Source organism: Corapipo altera, unplaced genomic scaffold, assembly GCF_003945725.1.
Source record: "Corapipo altera isolate COAL_440 unplaced genomic scaffold, ASM394572v1 66, whole genome shotgun sequence".
In the NCBI taxonomy this organism is placed as follows: Eukaryota; Metazoa; Chordata; class Aves; order Passeriformes; family Pipridae; genus Corapipo; species Corapipo altera.
Window position 1 is genome coordinate 4,698,463 of NW_020884924.1, and position 27,500 is coordinate 4,725,962.

The 27,500-nt window shown below is 37.8% G+C and overlaps 1 protein-coding gene across 2 annotated transcripts in view; it reads right to left on the minus strand.

Annotated features, from left to right (window-relative positions):
- Nucleotides 1-4,183: 4,183 nt before the first annotated feature.
- DROSHA (drosha ribonuclease III) overlaps nt 4,184-27,500 on the minus strand; it is a 70,518-nt gene continuing 47,201 nt past the window's right edge. For both annotated transcript variants that reach the window (XM_027657431.1, XM_027657432.1), the window contains 11 exons: nt 26,248-26,350; nt 23,729-23,799; nt 22,628-22,672; nt 19,717-19,874; nt 18,070-18,175; nt 14,431-14,572; nt 13,408-13,490; nt 13,207-13,310; nt 11,399-11,491; nt 10,547-10,593; nt 4,184-7,594 (listed from right to left, as the gene is read on the minus strand). In XM_027657431.1, the coding sequence (XP_027513232.1) occupies nt 7,464-7,594; nt 10,547-10,593; nt 11,399-11,491; nt 13,207-13,310; nt 13,408-13,490; nt 14,431-14,572; nt 18,070-18,175; nt 19,717-19,874; nt 22,628-22,672; nt 23,729-23,799; nt 26,248-26,350 (1,083 nt within the window). In that variant the 3' untranslated portion in view covers nt 4,184-7,463. The remainder of the gene's footprint in view (nt 7,595-10,546; nt 10,594-11,398; nt 11,492-13,206; nt 13,311-13,407; nt 13,491-14,430; nt 14,573-18,069; nt 18,176-19,716; nt 19,875-22,627; nt 22,673-23,728; nt 23,800-26,247; nt 26,351-27,500) is intronic.

Sequence of the window (27,500 nt, forward strand, 5' to 3'; positions counted from 1 at the left end):
CTTTGCAGGACATAATGTTTTCATCAGAGGTTAACCACAGCTTGTAAAATGAAGGACCTGTTTCTACTTTTAGCTCTCACTACCATCTCAACAGTTTCTGACAGTCAAGACCAGGCTAAACGCCATGTTCATTCCTCTGCCTGCCTTCTTATCAGCTGAAAACGCACTGAATGCGTTCCCACGAGCCTGCCTCAGCATCAGCACACAGTGCCCCCAGCCCAGGATAGTACTCAAGCCGCCATCTCCACCTTCCCATTACTGCCACAGGGGCTGGCAGCCACTAACCCTTCTGCAGCAACAAGCATGCATGGCAGCACAAGACTGAGAAGACGCTCTTTTCTTTCTGTGATGTTAACCCATGGCCCCCTCTACCTATCTGTGGCCATTTCTGGAAGGTTTTCATTCTTTTCAGGAGACCACGGAAATAACTTAGGCACTTCGAAGCCAAGTACTTTTCATAAACAGAGAGAGCACAGTTGTTCATCTGCTTATTCCCTTTTGTCACCATGCTGGAAGTATATCGTATGTGCTTAGAGTCAATGGATTTGGTGAGGATACAATCAGGCTTAAAAAAAAACAATAGGCATTAACACCGAGCTGTGAATCCAGAAGAGAAACCTGCCTTCTCCTGCATGTGTATAACAGGGCCAAGCTCAGCTCCGACGCAGCATGACAATGCAGCTTGTTACTGAGTGACGCTTGTCACACACACTGTAGAGACGTGCTGAGCAGTGGACCTTGAAGCTCCGAGCTTGAGCTGCCGCAGCAGGAATTCAACAGCAAAGGCAAGCAAACACAAACCTGGAGGCTTACACCATGCAGGGCCAGCCACTTGAATTTTCTTTCACTTTTATAAGCTTTCAGTATGGAAGAGATTAGGTAAACTCCCATTCTAGGTTGCTGTGCATGAAATTTAAAATACCCATATTAATGTAGAAATAAACTAACTACAACATCTAAAGCTAAATGCTGTAAATAAGTAGCTATGCAGTATGAAGAGAGGACAAATCTCAGCTGAGACTTGACAGATTCAGGTTTTGTTCTCATTTCTACCCTTGACCTGTTCGGTGACTTTGAGTAAGTCGTTGCTTCCTTTCTATTTCTTTCTGGGTCAGGAACTGCCTATTATTTTGTGTTTGTAGTGGTTGGCATGAAAAGACCCAGTCCTAGGGAAGATCTCTGGACACTGCTTCAATATAAACAATCTCTAAATACCTGTTAAACAATGAGCACAGAGAGAAGACTTCTTTTTTTTTATCCTTGGTAAAGAAAGTATCACATTGCAGTGAGTGAAAACCTCAGATATTTCATAAGTAAATAAATACATACATGCATACATATCTGCATTTACACGAAACACACATATTCAAATATGTTCCTAATTAAAATCTAAAAACCTATCACAACTTTGCTAGATTACTTCCCCCCTCTGTATCTCTAAGATATGAAAGTTTTATTGCCTCACTTGTAATAAGTATAGATTTGTTATATCTTACCTTTAAGATTTATTTTCTAGCTTTCCATAAAACTAAACTCTGAATTCATTTTTTTAAATCCATCATTATCCCAAGCACATGGCACAAACTTGTATATATGCTACAATGAAACCCCATATTTTTCAGTCTGCATTTGAAAGCAGTTAACATTTTTCTATCCCAATCAATCTGTTTCTCGGCAGTCAGTGCTGAAATAAGCCTTTTTTGTAGTGTTTCAGGCATCTGCTTTGCCTTTTCTTAACCTTTCTCTCCTTGCTTACATGTATAAATGTCCATTTATAAGCCGTCAGCTGAAATAGATGCCAAATTTATTCTAATTGCATAAATTCACAACATAAGCTGGAAAAAGTACATCACTACGTGCCTGAAGAACTCAGAGTCTCTCTTAAAACGTCTGACAGAATCCACCAAAATTGTACTGGAAAGATTCAGTACTTTACTTCCACGGGTGTGCAGTGAGGCTTTCGCTCTTGCTGTGGGCACTTGATTTCTGATATAACTGTTGAGGTATGGCTTGCAAGGGCAAAGAGTTCAAGGTCATTTATATTCTAGTCTCACAGTGAGCAAGCAATTGATATCATACCTGCTAAGCAAAAGTAAGGATCAGGGAACCTTGAAATAGCAGGCAGTAGTGCTACAGACCACATTAAAACCAAATAAACAAGCAATGAAAACATTAAATAATAATATTAATAGTAGTAGTGGTAGTAATAATAATAAAAGCATTGGGAGCAAAAGGAATGGGAAGTTTTGAAAACCTGTTTCTGAAAGTTTTGAGGGTTTACAAGGTTGGCACTGTCCCACTGTTTTGGATGTCTGGTCAAGCCCTGGTTCAAAAACCAGTAAGCAGTAACATATAGATTGATTTTGGTTGTTAATGTACAGACACCAATAGAGATGGGATATTGGCTGCAATAGCTGACATATTACGACAGGTGAAACACATTTAAAACATTTTGTTTGGTTTTTGGAAGAAGGAAGAAGAAAACAGCATCGAATGACAGGGAATTAGAAGATCAAAGATAAGGAAAAAATGTTTAATTTTTTCCTTTGGATGGTATGATATTTATTTTTTCTTAATAATTACCAAGTTAAAAGACTCATGTATTCAACAACGGTTTTTATCACAAGAGCAGAAGGTAAGAGCAGTAATTTTGGATGACTTGTCCAATGAGGTCACTAAAAATTATTATCTTACAGAATTTTAAATAGATTTTTTTTTAATAAAGAAGAAATTTATAATTGGATATTGAATAACACTAGCATTTCCAAATGTTGCTGATTGAGAAATATCTGCTTTTTGTTTGCCAGTTCAAGTATCCCTCTGGAAACAGAGCTGCAATATTTGAATTGTAATTCTAGTTGGCAGCAAAAACTAGTCACCATGTCAGAACTGTTCTGACACAGTAAATGACTGAAGTAATGACAGGAGGAAATCTGTAGGGAAGTAACTTTATTTTTTTCAGAAATGTTGGCTGAGCTTGCATCAGTGAGGTCCCATGGGCTCCCACGACCACCATCTCCATCCTTAAATAAGTAACAAGCTACCTCCAGTGACAAACACTTACCCATCACTGCTGCATCACTTCTGGACCACTGATGTACGAGCTGCTTCTGCCTCCAGTGAAAGTTCAAAATTTGTCAGCTCAAGACTCTGTCCTTTGCTAATGGATTACTTTTGAAATGTCTGCTCTGAGCAGAAGGTTTTATTTATTTATTTACTTTTTCTAAAAAGGTGTACAAGCAACCCACTGTTTGGGCTCTGGCTTCTCATGGGAGAGTCACCAGTTCTATAGATCTTGATCATTGTTTTCCAATCCTCCACAGCAAAAGGGGATGAGGGGGACAGTGTCTGCACGGCGAGGTTCTTTTTACTCCCTCAAAGACCCTCTAAGGCATGTCAAGAGGAACATAGCAGACCTGCAAAAGAAGATACTAAGGACACAGACTAAGGCATCCACTGGATGAGACATCATTGCCGTACTACAGATATCGTGAGGCCTGGACTCAAGGGAATATTTCATCCTAGTTTTCATCCCTGAGCAATAGAATAAACAGTCCCTTATTCCCTCCACAAAGGTGCTGTGAAGAGCTTGAGGCATTCAGGTATGATTGTACTGTAAGTCACAGGTATATGACTTATACACTTATTCATGAAAGACTTTGAAATCCTTTTGAGAAATGCAGTGAGGATTTAGAAAAAGAGAAATATACCTAGTTAGCAAGATTTTGGGTGTAAGTTGGTGCTCCCTTTGTTACCTGCAGCAGGCAGATGAAGAAAAGGGCCTCTAAGGTAAACCTGCTCCCTGATGGATAGGGAAATATGCATAGCTGAAGCATCTAACCTATTTAATCTTAGGCCTTGAGAAAGAACACGAATCTGTGAAGTGCAGGGTTGGATAGGAAGGGGGAGAAGCAGGGTAGGATTTATGGGTCACAGAAATTTCTGTTGCAATGCCATCCTCATCAAAGACAACACAATGGTAAATGATATAGATGATCAATTCCCTAAGCTCTTATAGGGCTTTACAAACTTCCACCAAACAAACTTTTCACAAGTGAACCGCTTACTTCATTTAAATATGCAGCCTGTATAATCAGAGTCTTTGAAGTAGGGAGACAGATGATCAGGATTTGCCTTTTGATCTTTCCAAATTGTTTTAGCAAGTAACAACTATGCCTGAAGCCTTTTTTGGGAAACTTTATTAGCAACGATGTTTACAACAATCTTAGAGACCAAGGTTCTCTTGGCATCGCTGTTAAATAATCCTCCAAAAACTGAAATCTTACAAAGCAAACTTAGGGTCTACAAATAACAATCATGAACTTTATGTAAATTCAATTAAAATCCCTAATCAAATCAGCTACAATTCTATTAAATGCTCTGTACATATTTACATTAAAAATAAAATAGAAAAAAAAAGTGCTTTCACAGGATCTGTTGGATTCATGCAGCTCTCAGTCTTGTTCTCCATTCATCTACTTGTACCCAAACCAAGTCAATGGCTCTGGCATGAGAACCTCTAGAGCAGAACAGATCAGGTTCTGGAGGAAACAAAAAAGGACCTGACTTTATCAGTAAACCAGAAACCCTTTCACATTTACAAAAAAGCAGCCCAAGTTGCCTAGTTAAAAGTTACAGCTGTCCCACTGATTAACATGCGAAAAATAATAATTTTTATCAAAGGCAACTTAAAGAGGCTTCCTCTCCTTGGTGTCTGTTATAAAGAACTGTGCTCACTTTACACAATCTATGCATCTCCTGAAATTCACAGAAACATTCACAGCCACTGTTTTTAGACAGTGCATACACAGAAAGACACTGCAGTTTTAACACAAACAAAAGGAACACAAATTTTTTTACCTTGTGTTTTCTGTCCTCAAGACGAGGAAAACAAAATTGCTTCAGACAATTTTCCTAGCCCACACTTATACAATGAAAAAAGGGAAGATAGCCTGCTTGAGAAAACACGGTTATCATCCGAATTTTGAAGAAGTCCTAAAATTCATTAACTGCAGTAACTGGAATGTAGAAATTGTTTTAGAAGTTCATTTTTTTCAGGCAATTTCTGGGTCAAAGAAGAAAAAAGAACAGTTCTGGGTTCCTCCCCCCAAAGACCCTATCTGATAAATTCAATCTATTTTTATGAAAATGTTTATGAATAAGCTTACAGTCTTTTTACAGCTGAAAAGTGAAATGTTGTACAGGACAAATTAAAGTAATGTCTAACTAAGAGCTGAGAATTCCTCTGGGGTACTTTAGTGATATCAGATATGCTGAGAGGCATTTGCTAAGAAACCATACACCTGAAAATGAAGTCACTGCACTTTCTAATTGTTAAATACATAAAACTGGTCACAGGTAAGAAGGAAAAATATAATAATGGTATACACAGTTACATTTAACCCTCACCACCCCACCATTTCGACCACTAGAAGCAGATGAGTGATTTTACAAAAGCACTTGGAATACAAAAGACTTAAGGACAGGGGAGTTGATGCTGCTTTTCAAGCTTGCTACTAGTGAGAAGTATTTCAGCTTTTTATTTACATACTGAAGCCATAAGAAGTTACAATCACTTCTCAAAAGTCAAATGGCAGCAGCATTCAGCAGAGAGTAGTTCTTTGCCTTCATCTCATTGTTTTCATCTCCTCCTTTATGTTATAATGTTTTATTATCACTCTCTAAATTACAGAATGTGTTTGTTTTTTTCTTTTCTCTCATCCTCTGAAATGGATTTAAAGCACCAATCCATTAAGAAAAGGCAATCACAGAGGTTGGGAGAAGTGAGGTAGTGCTGTGGGTTCAGGTTTTAAACTCCCCTCCACATTTAAGTGCATCTCACATTGCATGTGTACAAAAATGTGCGTATTAAAATACAAACTCATTAGCTCAGAAGTGAAACTTTGGGAAGACATTTGGGTAGTCTGAATTTTTCAGCTTCATTTGTGTCTACTTTGGCACCCGCAGCAAAGTGCTTTTGTGGATACCCATCACACACCTACAGAACCATGCTTCAGACAATTGCCAAATTAGTTGCTTGGCATAGTGTGGACGTTGGGCAAAAGTTTTCTTTCATGAATCCCTTTGAATTCTTTGGGCCAGACTCGTGCACCCATGCTCACAAAGCTGCCCAGTATCTTAACACGTAATTCTATATTACACCAAAAAAGATGCATAAATGACTCACCAAAAGGGATCTGAAGCAGGAAGAAAATGCACAGTTAAGGAAAATAAGGACTGTATCTGTTTCAGTTATCAGAAAAGAAAGATAAAAAATGACTACACAATACGTACTAAAGGACTGTTTTAACTGAGAACCGAGGATAATGGGAATGAATGGCTTGAAGTAGGCAAATTTAAAGTAAAAACAATGTACCAGCAGCTACAGTGAAGCTGGTAACCAGTGGGAAAAACTACCAACAGATAATGGATTTTCATTTCTGGTGCCACTCAGCTTTTATAGAAGAAACATCTGTCTAATACAAGCCACAGACATCAAAAATTCAAGGAAACTGTGTGACTTCAAACTGTACACCACCTTTGAACTACACTTCGGGGACAAATTCTGTCCTCCTTTTAATAAAAACCATTTTCAATGAACCTATCTGGAACAGCACCTGTAAAGAGTTTCTAATACACTATTTCACAGTTATGGTCATACTGGTATCTTCTCGACAAATTAATCCATTAGACAGCAGCCTCATAGAGCAAGAAGCCAAGAAAGAAATTAAACTTGTAACTGTAAACTCAATACATTCTCTGCAAAAACAATTGCCATTCTCCTGCCTCATAATTATCTTTTTCTTCAAGTTTTATGACACTGATTTAAAAACAAAAACCCTCATGCTTCCACACACACCTGTGTCACATTCCAGTGGATTCCAGATGTGGAATCTACTGTTTAAAGCAAAACTTATCTCTTTTGCCTAAAGTACTGTACCATTTTCTGTAAAAGGACCTGAAGTTACAGGTCTGATTTAGCAGAATCAAGCAGTAAATTTAGCTGCAAAACTTAAGTTACATACATGCTTAAGTGCTCAGCTGAATTAGTTTCTCATGACTTTCCTCCTCCATAGCAGAATTCATGCAATAACTTTGTTGGTCACTGACAAAACAGCATTTAGACATAGGAGACAACTGCTAAACAGCTTTTCCTCCTATAAGATTTTGAAATTAATACTTTATTACTTCATACAACACAGTAAAAATAATAAAAATAATCCAACAACTTTTCATAAAAATTAAAAAGATTTAAAACTAAATCTTATTAAAAAGCCAAACTTAAAACCAAACTAAAGAAACACTATATGTGCACACACTTTTTAAAGAAGAGATTACAATTTTCTTTTTGATATCAACAGGCACTCTTCATTCACTATCTGCAAGAAAGTAGGTTAGGTCTCCATAGGCCACAGTCAGAGTTATTAAGTAAGTAAATATGCCACTGCTTCTGTGCCCTCCTTTTATTTCCTTGCTTCTTCAGTCTCCTCTGGCTCTCTCTCTTGATGCTCTCTTTCCCACCTCAATTCTTTCAACTCTTGTCTGTACTTCCGTTCAATGAACCGTTTCTGATGGGCCATCTGGGGAAAGTTATCTGATACAAGGAGAAATATTTTACATTAATAAACAAACTGGTAACACAGAAAGTCTCAGCTTTTTTTCTTTTTTAACTTTGATGAGATTAGAGGCAAGGGAGAATAATGTTATTACCATTTTCACTCATTTATTTCTAATAATACATAGTAAACCAAGACTGTGTCATAGGACTTTGGTTTCTTTATGATTTCTTTACATCTGTTTCCCCTGCTACAAAGCACTGCCAAATCTAATACACTCACAAAAATAAAATATAAAATTCTGGTATAGCAACATAGCCAGGTATTACCTGGATTTTACATTCTGTTCCCTTAGCAACAGGTGGTCAATACTGAAAAACAAATGTGAAACTACTGTCAATGCTGTCAGGGTTTTTTGTCTTGTTCTCTCTCCAAAAAGTATGAGCCACCAGTTTCAAGCATTGTACAGATGTTTCCATTATTTTTATTATTATTTTAGACCACGCAGAATCGACTTGATGCCCCATATTGTGGCAGGGATCCTAATGGGAAAGTAATAGTGTAGCAAGATGGAATACAGTAAAATCTGTTCCTGAAAAAGTTAATATTTGGCTGTGTGCCAGAAGACAGCTTTAGCGTAATTGAAGAGCAGGGATGAGTGAAGACTGGCTAGAACAGACTGGACAAGGTTGAGGTGATAAAGGAATAGCTAGGGAGGTGAATGCTTCTGTTTTCAGGCATTTGTCTATTGGCTGCTATGTATGTACATGTTAGAATCGAGACTGTAAAAACAGCTTATGTAATTGAACAGAATTGCTCTAAATTTAGTGCACTGCTCACAGAATATAATATTTTCTGCATGACCAGGGTGTTGACATTCATATGTGTCTGTGCTGCAGAGACCTGCACCCTCCAGCAAGTCAGAAAGCAAAGAAGTGACACAGGATGTGACAGGCTGCAGTAGCTGGTAAATCCTGCTGGGATTACAGAGTTCTGGGATCAGCACTGGCTACCTATCTGTGTCTGAGATGAATGTAAAAGGTTACTACACTGACCTTTAAAGCCATAAAAAAATTTGGTAGATGCATTGGCAAAGGACTGCTCTCTCTCTAGTTGGCTACTGAGAAAGAATTCACCTGAGGCTCCTCAGGGAAGAGTACCTTGGCACCGAGCTTTTTACTCCTTTTTTTGGGTCCCAGGCAGCACAGATTTGTTCAGGTGGAGAATATGGTGCAGAAGCCATATAAACTGCAGAAGTTTGCTGTACAGCAGAATAACTTTCTACTGCTTTGTTTTATTGGCCAGTGAAATTTGTGCCTTTTATTATATATACTACAGGAATAAAAGGTTTATTTATCAGTTATTTATAACTTGGGCTTAGGAGGGTATATTTATTTAAACCAGGAAGCAATCTAAATAAAATTGTTTTTCAGTTGCTGTTGCTTTAAAAATACTAGTGCTTTGTTTAATGGAGTTCTGGGATATTTTGTTGCTCATGTGCACCACAAAATGAAAATCAGATTTCCATCACTGTGCCTGTAACATGATTCTTTAAGAACTCTGAAGAACTCAGCTCGGTAGCAACCTGTTTGTTCTAATCTGTTTAGGATGGTAAGAAGGAAATTCATGTAATAAATTCATCATAGCTATCATATATAAAAAAAGGTATATGAAAACTACTTGAAGTTAACTACTTATGCATTGAAAAACACAACAAACAAACCAAATCAAATAAAAAAAAATCCATTCCACAAACATATACAAAACAGAACAGGTGCCCTTTAAGGTTGTATAACCTCCACCCCTAAAGTCAGTCAAAACTTGACTGGCAAGGCACTGAGAAACTAACTTGTTTTGAGGGGTAGCTGGAGCACAGACCTCTAGAGATTTATGGCATTTATACAAATATATATGCCAGAAGAGAGCTGTGAAGTCCTTGGACTGATAGGCCATGAAGCTCACAAGTCTCTGAGTGGTGATACTGTCAAAAGAAAATGCACTCAAAGAAAACTCCAGTAACATTTTGCAAATATTCGGCAGAGAAGGGAAGTTATATTTTTCTATTTGTCAAATTTACTGATGGTGAGAAGTATATGCCTAGCAGATGTATATAAAAACATTTCTAAATTACACAGATTCATTGTTTTCTGAAATTTTTAAGCCCTTGAATTTCCAGATGCAGAAATAACAGATTAAAAGCCTCTGGCATCTGAGGAACTGCATGTCTTTCCTTTGACTCAAATGCAAAAAATGGCCCCTCCATGTTCTTCTCAATAGAGAGCTTCTGCTGCACAAAATGCTTGTAATCTATTTGCTTACAGCACATTCACACCTGGCACTTTAACCCAACTGACCCAAGTTAATTCATATAAGAAGCTTGCATACATTCATATCTGAGACTCCATTTCAATGAAGGACTGCTCCCATGCTGGCTATCTAGCACAGAATTTAGAGATGTATACACAGATCCCTGGATCTTTGGCTGATATTACCCCTTCTTCATGGATAAATATCAATTTTAATTGGTTGGGAATCTGTCTGTAAGATTTTAACCTAGTCAACTGATAATCTGAGATCAAGTTTTATTTTCTAAAGTATTATTTTCCTCCTCCCCTAAATTAAAGGATGAGACAACCACAGTGTCTGGGACTATGCAGTCTTTTTCCGCTGCATACTTAAGCACAGAAAATCTCTGTGAATCTTCACTGCACAGGGTTCCCTCAAAGTTGCATCCTCTAGAGCTGATCAGCTCTCTTTTATCTTCTGTAGTTGAGCAATTCTCTTTAACAAGTACCTGTTGGTATCGTATCAACTTCAACTGCTACAAAACTGTCTTGAAAGTACTAAAAGGGAAAACTGGTGCTTAGAAGCTGTCAGCATTTAGCATGTGTTCTGTTCAAAACTTATCCCCCACAAAACCTGCACCTTGCCTCACTAAAGAATGACAAAGTAAATTATAAATTATTTTCTTTGCTATCCAAATATCTTACATTTTTCAAGTGCATCCATTGCAGCTCCCATTTCTGCTTGCTGAATACTGTGAAAGCCAAACAAAAACATGTTACATGAGATCTAAACTGTATAGAATTAACTTAAGTTTCTGACAAGGTGGAACACTAGCTACTCTTGTAATGAAACTCTGTGGATAACCAGCAGCTAGTAATTTCCACAGTGTATGATATATCAGCCTTTCCATAAATATGTGAGAAATAGTACAACAATGCAGTTAGCATATTTTTTAAACTTAGATCAATAATACTAACAAAATATTCTAGTCCATTCTTCACTAAAACATTTACTTCTATAATTGAGAGAAAAAAAAGGAACAAAATCACAGATGTGTGAATGCTAAAAAGCCAGTGATATTTTTATAACAATCACCACCAGATTTGGCAGCAGAAAATAACGTGAGGTCTTTGAGGTTCATGGTCTTTGCACACTTAGAACCATTCCAAAATGCCTAGAAGTAATAACATAAGAAAAAAAAATCCAGGATAGTGTTGCACTTAAATTGCCTGCATAAGCTGCACAGTAATCCAGTAGCAAATCCAAAGGTAGTCACTGCTTCCTGGAAGCTGCTCTGCAATTTCTAGTCTGAGAGCCATAAATCAGTTAGCATTGAAAGCCACCTTGAAGGTAAGTTCACATAAAAAAAAAAAAAAAAGCTTAAGACTCAAAATTATACAGACATTGAACCCTTCAGGTATTCCTGAAGCAGAATAGTTTGAAGAAGGCTCTACAGCTTTCCTTTTCTAAGGCAAACCACACACTTGTCATCTCCATGGCTAATCATTTTGTATGCCACCACACTCTAATACCACGTGATTAATTTTTCACTATACCTTGGACCTTTACCACATCCTATTCTTTCCCCTTTGAAGTACACAGCTACTGTGTATGTCCTGGCATGAGAAGGTCCCACTGTCTGCAAAGTCCTGAAAGAAGAAATATTTTATTAAAGCAGGAAGTATCAAAAACCATAATCTGTTTGTGGCACATACATCACCAAACTTTCAGTCTGGTCAATATATATAGTTCAATTGTGCAAAATGTAGAGCAAGGGTTGAAGGATGCCTGTACAGATTACCAGAATGGTGTTTATATCAATCACATTTATTCCTCCCTGGAATAAGGAGCAACATATGAAAATTAAAACCTAATTTAACCTATAAGCAAAAATGCAAGCTTATAACATATGTTTAAAAACAGTGAAAAGACTTGTAATAAAACAATAAAATATGTGTAGCTGTGCAACTGCAAATAAACCAATATGATTACGTGTGCACTAAAATTTTAGTTACTAAGAGTTTGGCAGTTAGCAAGGTTTTACAAGGCCTTTATATTGGACATGGTAGCTCCCTACACACTGAATTATCACAGTACCAAGAAATTTTCATTCAGATTTGAAAAGTTAGTCACAAAACAAACTTTCCATTTGAGCTTAAGTCTAGAACATGCATCAACAACCATCTAAAGAGGAAAAGATAACCCCCTAGACGTGCAATGAATTGCTTCTTTTGCAGTTTCTTCCTGCTGTCCAAAATCTCTCCCCACTTTCAGATCGAGTTCTGGCTACTACCTTGTTTCTCTTTAGATGGAGCATGAATTTCACAACAATTTTTAAAGTATCTAAATAAAGTACTCTATTTTCTGTGCACTGTGACAAGAACAAATAAAACCCATCCTGAATTTAAAACCAATAGTACTGACTACAGTGAACCAGATAAGAAGAAAAGGAATTTAACAAGATAATAGGAAGATAACAGTGTATTACTTGGTCTAAGCTGTATTATAAAAATCAATTTATCATCACAGCAAAACAAAACAAAGATTTGGTACTTGATCCTAAGTGGTTTTTACAAAAACTGGGTGTTGTTTTTATTGTATTCATGTCCCTCACTCAAAGAACCCTCATAGAGAGACACTGAGAAGTCAGATCTGCAGGGCAGTGGTTGCAGTATTAAAGCAACAGCACTTCTGAAGTGCACTGTTTGTCACTATAACTGAACTGCTACATTTCACTGAAAACCTTACTTCAGTAAATGTGATAAATACACTTAGACTATCATTCTTCCTATCTTTTTAATATAATAATCACAACAACACAAACCTTGAACTTTATGGATAGCCTTTATCTCTTCTTTTGGGGGCTAACATTCTACATTAATTAAATGGATATGGATGCCATATACAGTTTTAGGTTTACTATTGTCTCTTTGAAGCAGCTATTACACTGTTTTACAACTGAAAGAGAGAATGGAGATCCATCCCATCCAGCTTCAGGTACCTCACTGAGATGTACAAGTTAAAAGGTTCACTGCTCTGAGCTCTATCTCTGAACAGGAGAACATATGTGGGATGAATTGCACACCAAAAACGTCCAAAACCTGTGCTGCCCTTCAGTGTCTTACTGTGGATTAGAAACTGTAGAAGGTAAAATTCTTACTAATTCTTCCTCGTAATGGCTTAAAACACCTAAAACTTAGAAAACACTGATTCAACAATTTCCATCTTCAGACAGAGACTAGAGGGCTTGGATAACTACAACAAAACCAAACTATGGGAAAAATGTAGGGTGACTGATCACATCTTCCTCCATATACAAGAAAGACTTATAATTAGCTGGTATCCATAAGATGTCTGCTCTTACTTATAAAGAGGAATATCTGGCTCTTTTCCTTCTGTCCTGAGAGTCAAGCAGCACTGTTGAAGCTGAGATTTAGGATCATTCCAATCTTGATTTAAAATAAACTCCTGTAAGAAGTTCACAGAGATGTTTTATGATTGAGAGACTGTGGTAATAATGTGCTAAAACATAGTGGTAGAAAAGTAGGAATCTGACTGATCTTACCTTTAGTCGTGGAAAAAAGCATACATTCATGAAAGTGTGAACGTATTCCAAATCTTTATCAATGTACAGGGCAGCAATAAAGGCTGGGGGGTTGAAAAAGGTACTGTTACTCATCTAAGGAGAACATTAGTGGCTTGCACTTTCAGAAACAAGTATCTCTGAGTACTTTAAAGCCATATTCAATTATGTTTCACAGCAGTGATCCAATGAGGGTATTATCCTGCATACTCAGGCAAAAATCAAGTTGACCAAGAGATTAAGTGATTTATCCAAATCCACCCAGTCATTTAAAGTGCTAGAAACAACACTCAGCTCCTAATCTCACATTTTAACCAGCAGACCATGGATACTTACAAATAAATCTCTATTGGGTACCATTAAAAAATCTAGATATAAATCACGCCTGTTTGTGTGCTATTTTCATTTGCTTAGAGGATTTGGCAAAAGCCAAGTGGTCTGAATGCATCACAAAATATATCAAAATATACAAGATAGGGATTAACTTTCTTAGCAGAATATTTATCACTGTTTCCACTTTCTTTGGAAAGAAGGTAGCACAAACTTCAAAAATGGACTAAAAAGAATTTAATTTCCACATAGGCTTCCCTCTTGTGGAATGATTGTTTTAAAACTTCCCAAAACGCAGACAAATGAACCACAGCAATATTCACCTGCTGAATGAACTACTTTGTCTTCCAACAGAGACAAGAACATATTAATTAAACACTGAAACTGCTAAATAGCTCAACTCAGACTACAAACTTTAATTTTCAAGACATGTTTTTGACCTGGTCACCGCAACCCCTCAGTTTCTAAGTCTTCAGCTTTCTATCTGCAATTATGCCTCTTTCTGCTTTCATACAGACTTGCTAGTGTTCAAAAATCTGGCTTTCAGAGGTATAGGCATAATTCACATGAGAACCTGAACACACATTTTTAGTAGTGGTTTGGGTGATTTCTAATGGCTTTCTTAAGCCCCAAGGAAAAGGAAGTCACTAAGTTATTATAACCAAATTAACTCACATTCCAAGAGATCAGCCAAAGTCTTAGTTCGAAGAGTTACAGGTCTTTTTGTCTTGTCATTAGTGATGGCAAATTCTTGCATACCCAGTTCTTCTGCCACCTTGGCCTGTGTCCTGTTGTTCACCAAAGAACTTCTCAACAGCTGAGACAGAAAGAAATTTCATTCAATGGTAAAAATTACAAATAGCAGACTATGAAAGGTAGGGAGAGCTGGGGAGAAAAAGTTACTTTTATCCTTACAGTCAGTCACTTTTCTCAGTTTACTGACATTTTGTTTCAGGACACCTCAAGTGCTTTACATAAACACACACACTGTCATTCTTTCTACTGCTGATTTTTCCTTCTGTTTCAATTCTTCTTACTAATCTTTATTTATTCTATGAACACATTACTTCTGGATATATGTCTTGCATTTAAAATGCCTGCTTGTGAGCTTCTTTACAATTATATACCATCTCTTGAGGAGTCCTGTACTTTTTCAGCTAATGTGCAGTTTTCTAGTTTAAGTAATACACAGTTATATACACTTTTCCACATAAAGTGTAAGTAAACAATATTCTGGAGTCTATGGAGCAGCTCCAGTGTCCACCAAATAAGAAATAAATAGGCAGCAATTAAAACAAATACATATTGAAGCAAGACAGTGCAGTGTTTCAGAATAAGCAAATGAGGAAGCTTCTCCATTCCTTTGGCCTGAGAAAAAGTACATACTTGAACAGCCTGCATGTACTATTTGCTCTACTAAAAGGCAGCACAGCTGAGCCAATGCATCCCTCACAAAGATCACCTGTAACATTTTCAATGTATGAAAATGTCAGGGATGCCTAGTTCTCTAGCAGGGTGCCCCAAAATGCTTAACCTTGGCTCTAGGTAGATTGCTTAAACATAAAGCTCTGCCAAAGATATAATCCCATACATCTTAAAAGAGTATTTTGGAATTTTAGGGGTTTATACAATTTTCTGAACCCCTGGCAAGGTGAGCTTTTTTCCGTTTGTTTGCTTCTTTGCTTTAAATGAAACAGGATTAATTTTAGAAGTTAGAGGTATTATGGGGGGGGGGGGTGTGAGAAGTACAGAACGTCTTTCTTTTCCACTGTTTATGTGTAATCTAGAGTTGAGACTGCATACACATTTTTTCTCTCATTGTCTTCCATATCACATTTGCTCATCTTATTAGATTCAACTTATATTCTACCTGGCTCCAGCCTGTCGACTGAGCTTATGAAAAATCAAGATTTATTTGCTGTACTTGATACTTCATCTCTCACAACAGATAAATAAAGAACAGTATGTTCATAATTTGTTTGGCAATGATGTATGAAGCAGATACCCACAAATTGATCTTCATAAACTAGGCAGACCATAGATAGGATTATCACCTGTCTCCCTAACCTCTGCTTAAACTGGTTTTCTACTTGTTTTTTTCCAAAATTCCCAAGCACCATATGTAACCCACGAGACAGAAGTGCAGTGTCCCATGACAAAAATCTGTTTCTTGTAACAGGATTTCTTTATAATAAATACAGAGTATTTATTTTGATGGGATCCATAATTGTGATTAGTAGTATCATAAAACAAAGAGCAACATATACACTACACAGTGAATTAGAGATGGAAAAAACCACCCAGTTATCCTTTTAGCACTGTGGTTATTAACTTGCTCTGTATTAGCATTTGCCTCCTCTACAAGTGTGATCCAGCAAGAAACTCAATTGCCCTTAATGATATGGAGAAGACATAGTACCTGTGCCTTTCCAGCAGTTTTTTTAGAGCTAGTCTCCACTCTGGCAACAGTCTGCATCACTGCAGATGCTGTAACATGTGACAGATGCTCAGCTGGAGCTTAACTGTAATTACAAAGCAATTTTTAAAAAACTTTTTAATTCTTTCATCTTCAAATAGCATACTACTACCTGTGACTGTACCAGAAGAACTCATAAGCCAGTAGTGGAGAAGCTGTATCTTCCAACATCCAATAAAACGTTAACTTCTTTTTGGCTATCTCAAAGTATGTAGATAAGACTATGTTCTCCTTTCTTTTTCTTAAATATGGTTAATTTACAGACATGTCTCCACAAGCAATCACTTTACTCTGGGAAGCCACTGCATTGCCAGTCGAGTGGAATCCTTGGCCAAAATCACCCTCAATGCACCAGACACCAATCAGCTGATGTTTCATTATTCTCTCAAATTTAAGTATGGTCCCAGATGACAGGAGAAAGAGCTCAGTGTTTTCTGTTTCTCTTCAGAATCCACATTATCAGTCTCCTTTCTCACGTCTCCTTTCATTTGTCCTCAAAATTAAAAACATTTTAAGATAATTTTCTTTTTCTCTGCATGCGCATTCTCAGATTTCATATTTTATTCTAGGCATTGTCTGCTTCAGTATCCATTTCACTCCAACTCTGTAGTTTCACCTACAAACTTGAACTGTGCAACTTGTACTTGCCAACTCACTAATCATTAAATTAAGCAACACAAAGATGTTCTGATCATTGTTTTGAGTATTTATACCCATTAATAGCAACATTTCATATCCTTCTGTCCAAATAGTTCTTGCAAGATTTATCTTACTATAACACCACTAATGCCTACATTCTTTAAAGTCATGTATAAAACAAAAAATCTCACCAGGCTTTATATCCACTGTCTCCTGAATCCATACATATGTAACTGAAACTTATGAAGTAGCGAAGAAAAATTAAAGTTACTTTTAATCAGAGCACATATTTTCTTCCTTGTAAACAGCTTTAGCCTCAAAGACCCAAGAATCATATTCTTGATAACACACTGCCTGCTAGAGACCTAGTATTGCCATCTCTCTATCTTAAGAAACCACTCTAAAATTAGGCTACTTCCTAATTTTAACTAGAAAACTTGACTCACACTCCCGATACATGTATTGCTTTTTTTGTTCTAATTAAGACTTTTAAACTAAGAAAAAATTTAGTAAGTCCAAGAAAATTTCTTACTTGCAAACAAAGCCACCTGTTCAGCTGCAGTACTAAATGAATCAATCAGGAAAAAAACCTACATATACTATTACGTTATGTTTAAAGTCCTGTAAATTGTTGAAACATCCCCAAACTGAGTTTTCAGAGCCCAGATAAGAGAGGCTAAAAGACTACAGCAATCAACAACAGGTGAGTATAGCAATAGTAACATTAAATTCAAAAGCTACCACAGGAGCTCCAGACTGAAGACAACAGGAAAACCAGACTAAAATAGATTGTATAAACTTTTTATCAGGAAGTATAACCCTGCCAGGTTGCAAGTTCAACAGACCAGAAGTTATGAATAAAAAAAAGTCACGTGATACACCTATTTAAATAAATGGTTTAAGACACCCATCTTTAAACAAGAACAATGTCCCAATTTCATCGCTGACATCATTAAAATTATTGATCCATTTCACAGACTGAACAGAAATTATTGAAATTATTGCACTGGGCTCATAAATCACCATTTCTTATTCACTGCAGTGCTCATGACTTAAAATTAACAAAGCCTTATTAAGAGCAGCGGTTGCTGAGGCTTCTTTTATTAATCAAACTCAGAATAATTCACTAGCTGTTCCTATAATTTCAGTCTCCATCCCACTCTTGCTCTTATGGAGAGCATGATTGATGGCCATCTCACCGTTAAGTGCCCTTCATGATGATCAGGGAAATGTATGAATAAATACTCGGTGGCTACCAACTGCATTATGGAGTCACCCAGGAATTCCATCCTCTGGTTGTGGCCTCTGAAAAATGAGACATCAATGCAGCAAAATCAATAAGCACTCAGGGAGGAAAAAACCAAAACCAGCATGCACACACAAATTAAAATAAAGAGTGATCTGAAAGTGAGCCTTGCTCATTTCTGAACACATTTAAGACAATTTTCCAGTGTTAATCAGGTGAGATGAAAACACAGTTCATTACTGTTGTAACACCAACTTTCAGGCAAAAAGCAGATGAGGATAGATACATACAAACACAATCATTAGATCACAGATCTGGGACTAATTCAAGGAGAAGAGCAGTTGGCATCAAATTTGTAACAGGATAAGGTCTCTATCTGAAACTTCTGGTAAGAAAGTGAACTAATGAATGCAACAACTTCAACAGAGAAAAAGGCCTGTCCATTCACAAGAAAGGAAAGGATCAGGGTTTCAACTCACATGAGATCCTGGAGTGGGTAACCACTGATATCAAGTTTAACAAGGGCAAGTGCTAGATTCTGCACTTGGGACAGGGCAAGCCTGGTTGTGTGTATAGACTAGGGAACGAGGCTGGTCAATGGCAAGTTGAATATGAGCCAGCAGTGCCCTGACAGCCAGGAGGGCATCAGGTTGTCCCTCTGTGTCCCAGGGGCATCAGGCAAAGCATTGCCAGCCGGTCGAGGGAGGTGATTCTCCTGCTCTGCTCTGCGGTCGCCTCACCTTGATTATTGTGTGCAGTTTTTTGCACAAAACAATATTGTGTGAAGGGTCTGGAGGGGAAGCTGTAGGAGGGGCGGCTGAGGTTACTTGGTCTGTTCAGCCTGGAGAGGAGGAGACTGAGAGGAGACCTCATTCTGGTCCACAATATCCTCATGAGGGGAAGCAGATGGGCAGGTACTGATCTCTTCACTCTCGTGACCAGTGACAGGACTCAAGGAAACAGCATGAAGCAGACTCAGAAGAAATTTAGTTTGGATCAGGAAAAGGTTTTTCACCCAGAGGGTGCTTGAGCACTGGAAAAAGATCCCCAGGGAAGTGGTCACAGCACCAATCCTGTCTGAGTTCAAGAAGCATTTGAACAATGTTCTCAGGTACATGGTGTGATTTTTGGGGTGTCCTGTGCAGAGCTAGGAGTTGGACTCAATGATCCTGATGGATCCCTTTCAACTCAACATATGGCATGATTCTATGATACTGTTTCCTTGAAACAGTATCTTTGCTTACAACAGAAGAGGGTTGCACTTGGACCAAAACACATGATTTTACTTCCTTCCTCTGCCCAAATGTATCTCCAGGTATGTTTTGCTACTGCCTCAGGAGTGATGTGCAAATATCAGTGACACAGAAAACTCAAGATAAACACCAGGATAGGTCTCCAACATATTCTATAGTCTTTCCCAAGGTATCCACTACTGACTATTGTCAGAGATGGAATACTGAGTCAGGAAGGCTTGTGAACATAGCTGCTCTATTCACTTCCAGAAAACAGATATAACATAATTTGTTTACAAATAAGGCACTCTGGGATATATAATGGAAGGGACAACAGAGCTATGTAAGGACTCTTGCTATGTACTCACAGAGTCAGATGGTTAAAGCCTACAGTCCTCAGAGTGAACGCACGTGCTAGAAGCCGAACGTGAGTGAAGATGACTCCAATTGCCTCTTCAAACTCCGTAAGCTTTTGAAGAACTGGAGAGGTCTCAATGAGTTGCCTGTCAGTATTGGACTCCTGCAGCTGCAAGAAAAATGAAGTGTGAGTAACGATAAGCTGACACTGCTGCAGAACTTTTCAGAGAAAAGCAAGCCTTCTGTAAATCAAGGGCAAAGAATACGATGGACAAGTTGTTCCATGGACAGCTGAACCAAGAAAACCAGGCTTCCTCTGCTTTTTGGTCTTGGGTAACTACCACGCAAAGAAGACGTGAGCTCAGATGTATGCTTTTTTAACAGTTGAGGCATTTAAACACACCACTTACATGTCTCTGTGTGTGGATAGCATGGAATACTTAGTTTCACAAAACATGTACAATTGTACATGTCTGCATTTTGTAGTATTATCATGTTGTTTGTAACTGAGTAAAAGATTCAAAAATTATTAGAATAGGGCTGGCAGACTGACAGCTTGTCAAGAGAGACAAAACCCAAATCAATTTCTCCCCCTTTCCTTTAGTATCAAAAATCAAGAATAAATACTTCGTATATGAAATTCAAAAGGGCACAATAACACAACAAAATTAAAATTATTACTTTGGGTCAGCATCTTTAGTTATCACTTTCTTGTCTGATGTCCTTGAGATGCGGTAACAGTGTTAAATGCCTTTGTGGAGCTGGGAAATGGCTTAAGCATTTCCTCCAGCCACTCTGGGCATCTCTTTTGTATAGTAATGCCTTACAGGAGGAATCATCCAGAAGAGGATGCCGAAAAGAAAAGTAAGAATAGCCACAGTTTTTTAAAGTGGTATTCACATCATTTTTGGTTTGTTGTCTGTCCATATTCTATTAATTGATTACATTCAAAATTGTCTTTGTTCTTAAACAGTAGCGAGCTTTTGGCTCACATTTTCATAGAACTACATATCCTTGCATGAAAATCTCACACTTGGGTGATAATGGTCAGTTCAGAGTTCAGTTGCATGTGAAACTGAGACTACTTTTTTCTTCCTCAGGCAGAGCACTTTGTAGTTACCTACACAGAATTTTGTCTGCTCTTTTAACTCCACAGTTAGTCACTCTTGCGTTCTCACAATTGGACTGAAATTCTTCAGTCTGCTGTTGTCCCTGCTACCCTGAAGAATTTGGCATTGTCAACAAACCGCCACCTCACTGCTCATCCTCTTCCTTAAGCTGCTGATGTGAACAGCCCGTACTCCAGCAAAGACCTCTATGGAAATCTGCCAGTGATCACCATCCCTTGTAAAATGCAATCATTTCATTCCTGTTCTCCATTTCTTATGTTTCAGCCATTCCTTTAAATCTTGTAAGGACTGACAGTATTCACTGGGGTAGCATTTTTTATTGCTTTAAAAAAAAACCAACAACATTTTTAAAAGCCTTTCCTGAGTGTCTTTCTAACAGTTTCTCAGTAAACCCAGTAGACAGTATCATCTGCATTATTACATGCTTTTTTGTCTCCTATTCATTTGGAGGTAGGACTTGTCTTCACATGTCTTTAGAAAGAGTCCATAAATATCCATGTGACCACTAATTATTTTCTCATTACCATTTCTACAGACCTGGGTACTGCCAAATAACAGGGTTACAGATCTTCAGTTGTGTGCATCTTACCCAGAACTTTTTTTTTTTTAATTGGGATCTCATTTGGTGTACTTTTAAAACGCACTTTTTCAGGCTAGCTGTGCCCAAAGGCCAACCTGAGCAGCCTGTGTTTCACCTACTGGTAAAACCACCTAGGATGGTTTTTGGGACATGGAAGAAAATTTTCATCACACAACTTAAGGTAGTAGCAAGAAATTACAAGCTTCATACACTCACTCTCTCCAGTCTCTAAGTCTTTGTGAAAGCAGAGACTAAAAGGTTAAAATAAAGTAAGAGAAAAGAAAGACATTCACAGTAAGAAAAATCTTCTTGGGAATTTGTGCCGCCGTGCAGGATAGCTGGTGCTGAGTCTCAAAAGTTTATCTTCCCATTAAGAGCTTTTTCTATTTACACTCAGAAAGAGATGGTTGTAAAAAACACATTTGTTGCTTATTTGTTGCTGAAGATTTTGGCTGTGCAGCCATTGCTGCTCTTGCAGCACCCCTGCACACTCCTGTTTCCAGTGAAGACAAGGAGCTACAGTGCAAGAGGTTCTGAGACTTGCTCTAGGTCTGCCCCAAAACTGAGTCATGGAAAAAGGACTAGGATACCATTGTCCCAACTTCCAGCCTCATAAACTGACAACTTGTGAAGTTGTATCCTTCGATATATGGAGAATAAGCTAGCCTTCAGACACTTTCACAATTTTAGTGCTTACTTGGTATTAAAGTCACTGGCATCACTTAAACAACCATAATATCATTGCACACACACAAACACACACACATACATCAAAATCAGAATCAAATTAAAACTCTTATTCCACTCAACTAATGTGCCTTCCTACTATAAACGTTTCAGTCCTAATTTCAGGTTAAGAAAATATGTACATAGATATGTTTGCACCCTTTTTCCCCAACTTCGAGAAGACGAACAAGAAGCTGCCAAAATGTTATCTCTCACTGGATGTATTTTATAGGCACAGTTATATAACAAATGTGAGTCAAGGAAAAGTGAATGATTAATCCTCAGAGAGACAAAGACTAATTTTTAAAAAAAAACCCACAAAACCCCCATATCTCAAACCAAACACAAAGGCAAACATATATATATATTCCTTTGGCTATTTTTTAGCACAATTTCTGAGACGTCATCACAATGGAAACCTACAGAGAAGCATCCCTAAAAATAAAAGAGAGCTATGAAATTTATTATAGAAAAGGATACACTTACTTGAAGTGGGTGTAGTGGATAATTAAGCCATACATCCCGCAGGTCCTGCAAACATTGAAAGATGTCTTTAATGCTCAAGGGAGTCATTTAACAAATTCCACAGTACTAAATAAAATGTCATTACTTGAAATACTGAACTATTTCAGATGCTGACTCTGCTTATTGCAAATTCAATAGTACTGGCAAACTAATTTTTAAAATCGTGTATTTGCTGTTCAAACTGCCTGTAGTTCTCCCAATTAGCTTCTGACAAAGAGGTGGAAAAATCCTTCAAACATATAAAACATGGTTAAAGGAAGAAAAAGATTTGTTTAAGCCTCAGGACTAACTTTATTTGCAAGTACTCCTCAGTATCAAGTTTGATTTCAACAAGGGCAAGGACTGAAAAAGAAAACCACTTATTTTCTATTTCTTATGGGTTTCCTTTACTACAGCCACTGAGCAGGAAATAAACACTGAGTTACAATAAGCTTCAAAATACTTCTATTTCTAATAAGCTTTGTCGTTTCAGACTCGGAGGAAGGAGAATTTTGTACAGTTCACCTGCTCACTGCTGCCACACATTGTCCTCAGCAGTATGTATTTTCCTTCACCATTATATGGTATATATTTGCACTAAAAATCATCTAAGATACAGTATGCAAGAACAGATCAGACTTGAATTATGCAATTGGGTAGATGCTGGATGAAATGCCCTCTTTTTTTTTTTTCCCCAAGCTTTTAGGGGTGGGATGATGTAACTGATGAAACAGGAATAGTTGCTCTACATGTGCATCATTCCTCAAAGCCTGCCAGCTGGATCCACAGCACCTATTTCTGTTGTTAGAGCAGCCCTTTGAATTGAAGCCTGTAGGTTTCCCATGCCACTCACTCTTCCCTACTTCAGCCATTCAACTTGCAGAACACCAGAGGAAACACCATAATTTTTTTGCACGAACCAGTAGAGCTTGCTGTCCTAAACACATTATATTATATTCAATCTCCAGGAACTACGCACAACACATGTAGCATTCCTGTTCATTTGTGATCCTCAAGTAAAACAATGGACAAGAGAGCACATCTTAAGTTATTTTTTAAATGGAAATCAAATCATACAAATACCTTTTCATTGAAGAGCAAACGTCCAAATAATTGCTTTGCCTCTTCTAGGCTCCCCTCTAGATAAACAGCTCCTACATGAGGGGACCAATATGCCAAAGGTCAATAATGCAATTAGTATTTAGAAAATTACTAAACACAGGAAAGTCAAAGATCTTTGCTTTCTTCATCTCTAACACATTTATTTTTAAAAGCATACTTTCTGTAGCAATACCTGTTTTGGAGAAATTTAAAGCACGTTAAACACCAACATAAATCAATTGTCATAAAATGCACAGAAAAACCTGAAATAATTATATCAGTGATAGAAAATGATACATCCAAAGAGCAAAGTTTAAACAAACTAGCCCAGAAGCAATACATTTCTAAAAGCACTTTCCAGTAAACAGCTAACTGTACAATATATGCACATAGGGAAACCCATGAAATACGCTTCAATAGCTAGCAAATAATTGCATTTATTCCGTACTTCCAGCAACATTATATTTTGCATATAAATGATGTATCAGGAATATTACAAACCTCAAGGCCTTCCCAATATCACAATAAGACACTGTGATACAACAATACATTGGAAACTGTACCTTTGCATCTCTCAGTTTTCAGAGAGTATGGTATTTATTTATTTATTTATTTTAAACTTCACATACAGCCCTCACTAGCCCCCTTCACATGCCTGTCAGTAACAAGCTCTGCAAAACTTGTGCTATCATGTTATATTTCTGGGTGTACTCCACACTCTGTATCTGCACAAGCACTTCATAAATTCAGTATCAACATTTTGTCCTTTGATACGCTTTACAGGAGGGTTTATAAAAATCTCCAGCTTGTTCTTGTAAGCACATCTGCATAAAAGCAAATGGAATACACAGTTATCTCAAGAACACAGAGAAAAGGACTCCATGTTCCCACACACAGGAAGACTGCCTTGCTGTCCTTCCCTCCCTCTTTCCTTTTAATTCCTCACTAGGTCAACTACTTTCTTTGGACTCTTTGGAGAACAGTTTGGGGTTTATAAGACTATCTTGCAGAGGTATATTATGAGAGCACAGAATTTCAAACATGTCCTAGGCAGCCTGCTTATTCTTCTCATTTTTATTTTTGTCACAAGGAATAAGCACCAGACTTTGTAAGAGTCTCAAGTAGGAGCTTCAGACCCCACATATACTTTTATAACCCCTTAACAAGCTCCCAGATTTTAGCTATGGCCCTAGCAAAATCTTATTGCTCAATTACCTTTCCGAATAACTTTGTATTAGAGGTTAAACAGCAAGCCTGCTCTCTCAGCACATCTCAGTGCTTGCCAATAAATTCTCATCATTATATCCGAGAAAAGCTGAAGCCTATGAACAATGACACAGATACATATCTAGAGTTCCTCTTCTGTTTGTTTTTTATTTTTAAATTAAAGATCAAAGCATTCATGGAAAGCAAAATAGAGTTAAAAAGAAAACCCTTATTTCTTGATAAGAGGAAACACAATCTGGCCCAAGGCAGAATGCACAGAACTGTTGACATCTAAGCCAAGTATGATCTATTTTTCAAAGCAGGACAAAATGCTTTAGGAGCTTGTGTAGTACATAAAGACCTGAATCAGGGCTAAACCATGTCCATAGCTAATATCCCGTACAGTACATTTGGATGAATATGAAGTCAAACCAGTGAGATTTAGCTTGCTTTGTGTACTCAAACAAGTTCATAAAAATATGCTGTTTAAAACAGAGTTTGTGTAGATGTAGCCAATCAGACTTCTGCCTTACTGCCTGTTTATTCGGTAACTGTGATCAAGTCCTGATTTCTTCTCCAGCATAAATCTATGGACTAGTGCAGCCAGTCACCAATCAGCATCTTAGTGTCCAACTGCAAATTTGACACAACTGTCCTTCACCCTCAGCTAGAGGGTTTTGGTAGCTTTATTATACCAGTTATGGCATGTTGCCGTGCTTTTTATTTGTAAGGAAAATGCAAAGACTAAAAGATACTTACTTGGCAAATGTCACATTTAATTCACGGAAGGTTAGCAGGGCACAGAGGAAGTAGGCTGGTGACTAGATTGGGAGTGCCTTCTGCATTCAGAAAGCAAGCTGCAGTTTAAAATTCAGGGCTCAGGCTGCAGGTCTGTTCAAATACTTTTGGAAGCAGTGAACCTGCCCTTCTTCTGCCAGGCCACGGTGACTGAACTGCTCCCCTCAGACCAGGGGCAGCTGGCAGACCATGGTGGGCATGAGAGGTGAAGTTCGGCAGTGGCAGACTCAAGTGCTGCGCCACAACAGTATGAAACAGCTCCATCTTCGGGGTGTGGGAGGCAGGATACGGAAGGTGAGATTTTCATTGTAATACTATACACTCATGTTTTAATGCAGCATACGTGCAGAAGATGGGAAGAGACAAAGAAGATGCAAGAAGCTTTACCACTGCCTACTCATACTAGCACTACTCAACAGACTCGCATCTCCTCCATCACAGTCAACACAGCACATAGACACACATAAAACATAACTGTCTGCACACAAACACTTTACCTATTAGGGCTTCAAAGCAGTTGGCCATGGCATGACGGAGATCTGATTCCCTGCAAAGGTCTGGACCATGAGCATAAAGCATAAATCGTTCTAGTTCCAGCTTCTGCAGAATACGAGAAAATAGTTAAAACCACTAAAGCTCAACTACACTGCTATCATGCAGCAACTAGGTGTAAATTGTGAGGGAACTACGGACCTTTTCTCCATAGTTTCAGTTCAAACACAGGCTCAGATTAGAAAACTTCCTATTATTTTATTAAAGGCAAGCAACTACAGTGTGATACCATGGAAAAACTATGAATTATCAAATCAGATTGTCAAAGGAAGTCAGATCAAAACATGTTACTGGTAAGTTTTAGGAATGAATTCAAGAGAAGGGCTGAGAGTGTGACAGAAAAACACACTGATAGTGGCTAGATGGTGTAATATGCTGTGCTTCTTGCTGGTAGTTTGCCCTTGTATGATTAGCCTTCAGAAATGTCAAAGGTACATTCAAAAGGAGAGGAGCTAACATTGAGGAAAAATATTTTGCCAACAAGAACAGTGAGGAATAGAAAATCTGGTAGACACAATCCACTGAACATATGGCTTTTTCCTCTAAGACTGTCAACAGGTGGTAGTAACAAAAGCCTTTGGGCACTGCAAGCAGAAGGCTGATATTATAATGCACAGTGCCACCTAGCTTCCTTCTTCCCTTCAAATGTGCATCATTAATATTCATCTGTTGCCTGAACTACAGTTCTGCTTGCCAGTCAGAATCCCAGGTAGTGAGTCACATATCTTCTATAATATATGATAATTCTGCTATAGAAATGTAAGAGCTACTAGATTCTCTTTCTATATTCATCTTTTTGACACAAAACCATTATTGGGAGTTTTACAGAGATTTGCGCATCTGGCAAATTTTGTATGACAATAGGTTCTTCCCAACTGGGTGTAAGTTTCTACTGATTAATTTCTCATTAACTTTCAACTTCATCCTCCTGGATTATATTTAAGAGGTAAAGTTGGAGATTAAGTTGTTTGAGGTGCATTGCGTAGATGTGTTTCAGTTGGAAAAAAGAGTTTTCCACTATTGACTGCTCCAGAACATAGTGAATTACCCCTTACAATGTTCCATCACACTTTATAATGCATGGTGAGCGTTCCGTAGAGTCAACATAAAAGTAGAGTAATAATTGTCTTATATAAAATTTAAACTTTTTATATCATTTGTTCATGTTGACAGGTATTGTTTGTGTGTTAGTGTTTCC